At 42.8% G+C, this 8,913-nt stretch overlaps 1 protein-coding gene across 3 annotated transcripts; it reads right to left on the bottom strand.

The window, feature by feature from the left end:
* Positions 1-222: 222 nt before the first annotated feature.
* Positions 223-6,827, bottom strand: gpr45 (G protein-coupled receptor 45). 3 transcript variants are annotated; one of them, XM_084362522.1, is made up of 4 exons: positions 6,683-6,827; positions 4,858-4,951; positions 4,698-4,775; positions 223-3,728 (listed from the first exon to the last, which is right to left on the bottom strand). In XM_084362522.1, the coding sequence occupies exon 4, from the start codon at positions 3,619-3,621 to the stop codon at positions 2,470-2,472; it is 1,152 nt and encodes a 383-aa protein (XP_084218648.1). In that variant the 5' UTR covers positions 3,622-3,728; positions 4,698-4,775; positions 4,858-4,951; positions 6,683-6,827; the 3' UTR covers positions 223-2,469. The 3 variants fall into 3 exon arrangements, with proteins under 3 accessions (XP_084218648.1, XP_084218646.1, XP_084218647.1); XM_084362520.1 differs by lacking the exon at positions 6,683-6,827 and adding an exon at positions 6,434-6,604 and having other exon boundaries at positions 4,698-4,951; XM_084362521.1 differs by lacking the exon at positions 6,683-6,827 and adding an exon at positions 5,556-5,582 and having other exon boundaries at positions 4,698-4,951.
* Positions 6,828-8,913: the final 2,086 nt, after the last annotated feature.

Raw genomic sequence — 8,913 nt, forward strand, 5'->3', positions numbered from 1 at the left:
ACTCTTCCAGTGGGATTGCGTAACCTGATTGGATTCAAAATACAAACCTCTGTCTATGTCGTCCTCAGTGAAGCAGATGTATATCAGCTCACAGTGAATAGATGTCTCTAGTATCCCAGCAACTCAGCAATCTATTCCCATTATGTACCGACGTGGTTTATGTACATTATAAAAGCAGCTGACGTGTCTTTTCGTCCGAGCACTCGAGTCCGTCGATGCAACCTCTTTTAAAAACAGTGTTTATTTACCTGGTCATTCATGACACAACAGTACATCCAACATTCACAGCTCAATAACAGACGCTTCTTTGTAAACACAGTCAAGGTTTGAAATAACAGCTTCATCTCACATAAGGCTGGTTTCAGCACAACAGTTCGTTAAAGTCAGTTTGTAAGTTGAAAGCTTACAGACTCTCCTCTGAGAACACCACTGGACACTAACACCATGAATGCTTTTTTTGTGAAACTCTTCACATAACTGACAGTAGAATTATTATCACCACTACTACTTAAAGAAAGTCCACAGTCTGAACAAAACTGAATGACACTGAAGAAACACACCAGGAACAAATGATGAAACAGAGATGTAAACTGACGATGGAGGGTATTGTTTAAATGGCAGTAAGTTTTGTAAATCGTAATGGCCATGAAGTTAAAGGTCCAGTGTGTGGGATCTGGTGGCTTCTGGCGGTGATGTTGCAGATTACAACCATCTGAATGCTCCTCATCTCAGCCTCCCCTGGGGTGGCTGCTAAAAAAGTGAAAGGTCTTCTCGAGAGTCGTGTTTGGTCTGTCCGGTCTGGGCTTCTGAAGAAACTTGGCATTGCAACAAGGCCAATGATTTATAAGAACTAGATATCGAATGCAAAGATGGGGTCTATTCACTCCAATCAGAATTGCTCATATAAAACCTCCATGGATCAAAAATCTTTATAGAAAGAGTCATAATTGACCTACTTTGCAGCTTGAGGTGACCAGTCAACTGCTTTATAGATGTCTCTCTTGTAATGGACAGACTTCTAATAATCGTGGGAGGCAGGGGATGATATCACGCTAATCCACAGGATTATCAAGAACGGTGAGGTTATTCAAATATTTCACATCAGAGGGATAGTTTGGGTCTTTTGATGTGTATGTTGTATTGGTTTGTATGAGGTACTTATCCCTAGTCAGTGTATTACCTGCAGTAGATGACCGTCAGCTCTCCCCCTGTGTGGAGAAGAAGTCTGTAGCACCGACAGGGAATCAGAGCATTGTACTTCCAGCCGCTGAAAGTCCGACCCAAACAGCTGATCTGCGGCATAATACAGTGTGCGGCAGACACAGTTGTGCTTGTGCGTAGGAATACAGCAATGTACGGTTGAGGAGATGTAGTGCCAAAGGAAAGGGCCGTCTGAGGGCAATGTAAAGTGCCAAAAATGTTCAAAGTACAGCGTAGATTTAAACATATTTTTTTTTTTTTTAGGTGGGCCTTCTTCAAGGTGGCTAACATATGTCTTCACACAGGGGGAGAGCTGACGGTCATCTACTGCAGGTTATACACTGACTAGGGATAATTACCTCATACAACCCCACATCAAAAGACCCCAACTATCACTTTAAACTTGCATTTGTTGAATTGCTCTGGTAAGATGAGCTCGAGCTGGTGACGTGAAACCGTGCGCATGTGTAGCAGAAGTACAACCTTTGGGAAATAGCCATTTGAAACCTTATTTTGGGTATTTAAGACTTTTTTTAAATGTATTTATTTTTTAATCATATTTGACTAGTGATGTGATATATGTGGTTTGTATGTCCAGGTTACCACTGAAAGTGAAGTTATGACTCTCTGCCCATTCATTTAGATAGGAGCCTAGTCTTGATAGCCTGGATCAACTGGCCAGGGGTGTTGCAGAGATGGCTGAGTGCCAAGACTTGCCTATAAGGACTTTGGTGGCCATATCCATGTCTTTAATACATTCATGAACATGGGTCCATGGGGAGGACCCGCTCCCTCTGTAGATACAAAAAGGCTCATTCTAATTTAAAACACAACGATTCTTAATTTTAGGTGATTATACATTAGTGAAAACATAATTATGAATATTAAATTCCATTTCTGGCCCTCATCCTATACACTGGACCTTTAAATTAACCAAAATATCTTGCAATATAGACTGCAAAGTTCATCGTTGATCTGGGAATCAGCAAACAAAATAATCTCACCACAAGATCCATTCAGTAGCTACGCTGGAGCTTTTGATTGTATGACACACCCTTCCTCAGCATATCTCCATTTCTCTGAGCACTTTAAAGGACTTCTCTGCCATGTTGGCATAAAAGTTTAGATTAAAAGTTCATCCTAGTGGCGATTATTTTGTCAACACCCTGTAGATTCTTAGCCTTAGTAGCCTCCGATTGCTTAAAATGAGGAAAGGTCAAGTTAAAAACATTGCACGTTTGTGCGTTGACAAGCCGGTCGTCCTCGCCTTCACACAGCTGACTGAGTTTCGCTGCACACGTAGATGTTGCTGGGCCTCACTCTCCTGCGGCTCCTGCCCGGCACTCTGGGACACAGCCTGCAGCTCTTGGGGATGAACTCCTGACAGGCTTCCCTGAACTTCCTGATCCTCCAGCAGTAGATGACGGGGTTGAACACCGTCTTCAGGTAGCTGAGCCACAGGGCGCCTATGCTGATTGGATAGAAGACGGAGCTGTAGTAGAACTGCCGGCTGAACACGGCCAGCAGGCTGACCACCGTGTGCGGCAGCCAGCACACGGAGAAGCCGACAAAGAGGATGAGGATGGTGGTGAAGGCTCTGGTCTTGAAGCTCATGTCCACCTTGATCTGAGGGGGGCGCTGCAGCCCGGTGAGTCTCATTTTGCTGACCTGGTTGAGGGCCGGCAGGCAGGAATGCTCACTGGTGTGGTTGTGGATGCGCAGGGTGTTGCGGCGCACTGTGTTGAGGATGCACATGTAAGAGTACAGCATGACAGCAAAGGGCACAAAGAATACTGCTACTGCCAACAGCACTGTGTAGCCACGGTCTGCCAGAGAGTCACTGTACCCCAGCACACACTGCGGCGCCCAGGCGCCTCCCATACCTGCCGCACCAGTCCTCCACCCGACCACAGACGGCAGAGACACACACAGGCTCAGCACCCATGAGCCTGCGATCAACAGTTTAGCTCTGTGCGGGGTCAACTTGTCCTGCCGCTGCACGATGATGAGGAACCGGTCCACGCTGATAATAAGGAGTATGGACACCCCCTCCAGGACGAACAGCCAGTACAGCATGATGGATGCTCGGCAGAAGCCGCTCCCAAAGCTCCAGTCAGCGGTGGCCACGGTGACGGCAGTGAAGGGCATGCAGAGCAGGGAGAGCATGATGTCCGAAAAGGCCAACGTGGCGAGGAGGAGATTGATAGCAGAGCGCATGGCAGGTTTCTGGTAAACTATCAGACACACTATAGCGTTGCCGAGGAAACCTATAGTGATCATGAAGATCATTATGGCCGCCAGGGTCACGCGCAGAGTTACCGATATGACGGGAGTCGCAGCTTCCGACGGGAAAGTTTCCTCTGCTTTGTCCGGCTCCATGAAGTCACAGTCCTCCAGCCGGCTTTCATTACAGAAAGCCATGGCAGCTACTATCAGGGGAGATCAGCCCATAAGAAGGTACAAGTTTGATTGTTGTGGTGGTGTTCGCCTTAGGTCGTCTTCCAGCAGTTGTTCTTCCATGGCATTATCTGAGATGGAAAGACAAGAACATCCACAATTGCAGCAATTTTAAAATGTTTGTTGTTGGGTCCAAAATTATTGTTTAATTTATGTTTGTCTAAGAAGTCTGACAGTTGGTTCGAGCTTCAAACAAGGTCTGTAAGCCAATAGTATAACGCCTTTGGTATCACGTATCTGTGTTTCATCAGCGATCAAGAGTCTAAAAAGACAATGTGCTTATTTTGCTTTTGCTCATTATGAATTTGATGGCAGCAACATGTTTCAAACAAGCTGAAACAAAAGAAAAAGTTATGTAATGCTCCAAAAACACCTGTTTGTAACATTCCACAGGTGAATAGGTGAATTTGTAACAGATGATATTATCAGTAGTATGAAAGGAGCGTCTTCGAAAAGGCTCAGTCGTTCATAAGCAAGGATGAGATGAAGTGCCCCACTTTGTGAAACACCTGTATAAAGGACATTACTACCTGGGCTCAGGAACACTTCTTTAAACTGATCTCGCTCAACAGTTTGCAAATGATTTCATTCAGTTTTTATTTGTTTTATAAAGTGTCCTAATTTTTGGGAAATTGGGCTCATACATTATTGTGCCGTTTGTCTCATAACATGGCAACCCACAGAAAACGCTGACTGTCTCATTAGATAATCAGAGAAGTTGAGCAGCCCCCTGATCTATTACTCAGTGATAATTTCACATTTGAAGCAGTGAGAGGAGGTGACGTCCCTGTGATGCTGACAGAGTTATATAAACCGTGGGATCAACCCACAGACACGCCATATTACAAGATATTGTCAAACAGGGCAGAGACGTGCTGCTCACCGGCTCCAATGAGGTTGATGATTAACAGCTGAGCTGCACAGATTCACATGGGCGCATACACAAACATTCACACCACCTTCCCACCAACACACACAGTATGTGTAATGTTTCACACATGAACAGAAGCACACACACTGACACAAGTATTAGTACCTACCCGTGGTACAGCCGCTGCTGTCTTCGGTCGACTTAGCAGAAGCTGAATCTCGGCTGACGCCTCAGACTCTGATGCAACCTTGATAAAACAGAGAGGCATCCTCAGGACACACACACACACACACACACATACAAGACACGTCTGTTGCTATGGTTTCCACCTCCTGCTCCAGGTGGTGGGACAGTGCAAGCGTTAACGATGTGTTGAGGTCAGGTCTCAGATGTGGTCCTCCCAGGTGGACTGGCACCGAAGAGCTGGGAGACAAGAAGACCAGTTAGGGGTCATGACCTGCTTGTTTAATGCCCTGTGAACTACCACCTGGATGGAAAAGGCTTTTGGTGCAGCGGACATTTTGACTTGTCAGAGGAGTAGGTGTTACTCATCACATTATCAATGGATTTGCTCTATTTAAGTGTCCCAGTAAGTCAAGAACAATACTGACGCAGCTAAATGGAATTCAGCCATTTTTAATGTATTTACGTCGGGGCTTTTCCTCTGTGACATGTCAAAATGTCTTCTGTGAAAAGGGCCTGTGGACACAATGACTGCTCTTTGATAGTCTTTGTCACTGTATGATGTCTAATGTTTAAGGCGTAACATGTAAAATATGGCCAGAATTCAAAGGCAGCTCCAAAAACACAGGGGGCAGCATACCAGCAGAGCAACAGACAGCTGCTGCTATTTGCTAGCTATCCTTGGCCGTAGCTAGCTTAATTAGCTTATGGCTCAGCTAGCTGTGGAGCCAGTGACTAGACTATTGCCTCTCGTGGTACAAAGTGTTATCATTAGACAGGATGAGCCGGGGCTAGCTGGTTAGCATGCTAACTTCAGTAGACATCTCTGCAACACAGTACATACATGATGTCAACACTGTTGTTTCTTCACACTCTGTTGATAATGTTAAACATTCTGGCTACATCTTACAAATTGCTGCTTTAACAGTCAAAATCTAAACATACACACCACTGATAACATCTGGTGATTAGCCTATAGCCTAAATTATGTCACAAATCCCCTTATAGGTCACACCTACAGCCTTCACTATCCATTTTTTCTGTAACAATAGTTTTGTTTACATCTTTTCAGGATTTTTTTTCATGATTTAAACACCTATAACATATAACCAACATTCAAATTTGTATTATTTCTGAAATTACACATAGGTAGTTGGGCATTTATTCAGTCAAATGTCAGAAATAAATCAGCTAGTAGGAGAAAAATTAAAAATGAGAACAAAAGGAATGAGGTGGCAAATAAGAAATAATGGGATAAAATTAAACAAGGCAAAAAATAACATTTACATTTCTAACTTTAATACATTTTGTGAATAAATTCGACATGATGAGGTGCAGGTAACTTGAGGAGGATGGTGAGCTGACTCTTCCTGCAGGGGGCTCCCAGCTGCTTGTGCTCTGTGCTTTTACCCAGCTGCTGGATCACTGATTCAATGGGTGATAAGAGGCTGGTGTGTCGATACAAACAGAGAGAAACGCTCCAGCCAGAGATCATGTACAGAAAAACAGATCTAATGACACAGATCAGTCATCATCGTCCTTTGTTCATGTCTCTGTCTTCGTGTTAGATTTGGTTGGAAACATCATCCAGATGTGTTTCATTTCAGCAGACTGTGCTGATGTGTTTTACAATGTAGCACCACAAGCTGTGTTTACCTCTGCTGATGATCCATGGCTGACATCCAGTGATATCAAGGAGTTTTTTTGTTTTTTTTTACATACCGCCACTGCTGAGCCTGCACAGTGAGCCCCCTGTCTCCATCTGAGCGTGTTTCTGCCTCACACCTGTGTTTGTCTCAGCCTCAGCTCCTCTCTGCCGACCTGTCTGCATCACTACAGCAGCACAAGTCGATGCAAAAATCTCGGCTGCCTCGTCAAAGACCGAGTAACTGTTTTTTTTTTCTTCCTCTGAGCAACGAGTGTGGGATTAAACCAATAAAGCCACACACGTTGGAGCAGAAATAACCCTACCTTCACGGCACACTTGATGTCAGTGTTAATGTCCGTCTGCCGTCGAGTCAGTCAGCCCCGCAGATCGCGTTTTTCTTCCCGAGCATGTCGAGATTTTCGCAAAACATCCCACTTTGAACATTTTGCTGCCGTATCGATCGCCATCGTGCCGCCTGCGGAGGATGGTGACGCCAGAGGAGCAGGTGGTCGCTGATTTAAAGGAGCAATGCGCCAAATACATTCATTTACAAGCTGCTGTCCTCCCAGTGATTTAATATTACACACGGAACATTAAATGATTATTCATGTCATGGTCTTTGTACCAAGATGTCAAAATATAAATGTAAATACATAAATAAATACATATATATTTTTTCCATCTATAGATCACCCAGTTTCAGATTGGCCATGGTTTTAGTGAAGATTGCATATACAGATGTTTTAAAAAACGCATATATTTACAGCATGTTGACTAAAACAAGCAAACATAGACATCTTGTTGCATTGACCTATTATTACATTTTACACACACACACACACACACACACACACACACACACACAATAATAATAATAATAATGATATTTAGATTATATCCAAAATAAGCTTTTGCTCTAGTCCAGACCAGGGGTGCCCAAAAGTGGGGCCCACAGGCAGAAGTCTGCCCGTCATCAGGTTCGATATCTCCCACCGGTTGTTATAGCAAGACGTAATATATATATATATTATATATTATGAAAAATTATTTCAAAGAATTATAAATACGATGATCATGAAGAGAAGAGTGACACTTTGCACAGGAGGACAGTCAGTTAAAAAATAAACGTTTGGGCACCTCCTTAAAGCTGCTTTAATCTGTTTCCCCTCCCTCCACTCTCTTTGCCTCCTTCTTCTCTTCAAGCGTTCTTCATCACTCGGCCTGTTTGGTAGTATAACCCGTCACTGGGAGCGCTGGAACTGTTAGCTTTCCCTGTTCCTCCATTACCGGTGTAGGTACCAGAACAGGAGTTCTGTCCTGACTGGATAAAGTTGGCAGGGATACCAGAACAGAGACATGGGCCACTGACCAACAGTGATTACTGTTGGAATACAGAGATATTTAACACTTATTTTAAAAAGAAACTTACAGCAGCTTTAACCCATAAAGTAATAAAGTAGTAAACTGAATGACAAGCCAGTTAAGTTATTAAGTTTACTGCAGAGAAACAGGACACATTTAAAGAAATATATGGATCAACAATATCGAACGCCCCATTATCAGACTTTGTCATTTATCATCAGCTCTATTCGGTGTAGGCCTACAAATTAATCATTTTTTCACTATTTCACTACAAATTTTCACAATGCCATAGGCAGAGTCCTCCTTGGATTCTGCTTTTCACCTCACAGACAGATAGGTCAAAAACTCATTAATTTAAGTTAAACTAATAAACAACCTAACTGGTAGGGTGTGTCAATAGGAGAGAAAGCAGTCATGTTAGCAGTGTGTGGATGAATGACAATAAGGTGTGATGTTTGTTTTTCTGGAGCGCTAAGATCCCCAAAAATCCACCAAAACTAACAAGTAACACACAGTACCAAACACAATGATTACAAGTCAGGATCCAAATCAAATACACTGGTATATAACCAGATGTCTACAACCTGCAGGCAGTCTCATGCTTTTTTTTTACAAGATGGTATGTTAATTATTGTTTGATTAATCAAACTATCTCTGTTAGAAAATATTTAACTTTTGTTTAAGAATATAATAGGATTGTGTCCTCTTGTACCGTAAAACAAAATTCAGAAACATGCACTAATTATTTTGTACAGGAGATGGCAGCATTGCATCTCACGTCTGCCTGTCCTTGTTGGAGCATTTTTATGTTGGTATGTTCAGGGTGTTATTGGCATGTATAGGTTTATTTAAAGTTTTTTTTTTTTTTTTTTAGATCATCACACATCCATCATAACTAAGAAACATATTTCACTCTAAATTGACCAAATTCTTATGTCGTATTTGAGAAAAGGAGGCAGATAACACATCAGTGATAGCAGTGAAAATGATAGTGAGCTCAGATGTGCATAATAAAATATACAGACACAGATATTTTAAAGCTAATTCAATTGTGACTAATTTGTATTTTATTAAGAAAACAAGCGTATCCTCAGTCTTCACACACGGTTACGTCCTCACACTTAGCATGCAGGCGGAGATTCCTTTCATGGGCATGCTTGTCTAAATTGGCATCGTGCCCATGTGTTGAACA

Source organism: Pagrus pagrus, assembly GCF_965226575.1.
Source record: "Pagrus pagrus genome assembly, chromosome: 9".
NCBI classification, from domain to species: domain Eukaryota; kingdom Metazoa; phylum Chordata; class Actinopteri; order Spariformes; family Sparidae; genus Pagrus; species Pagrus pagrus.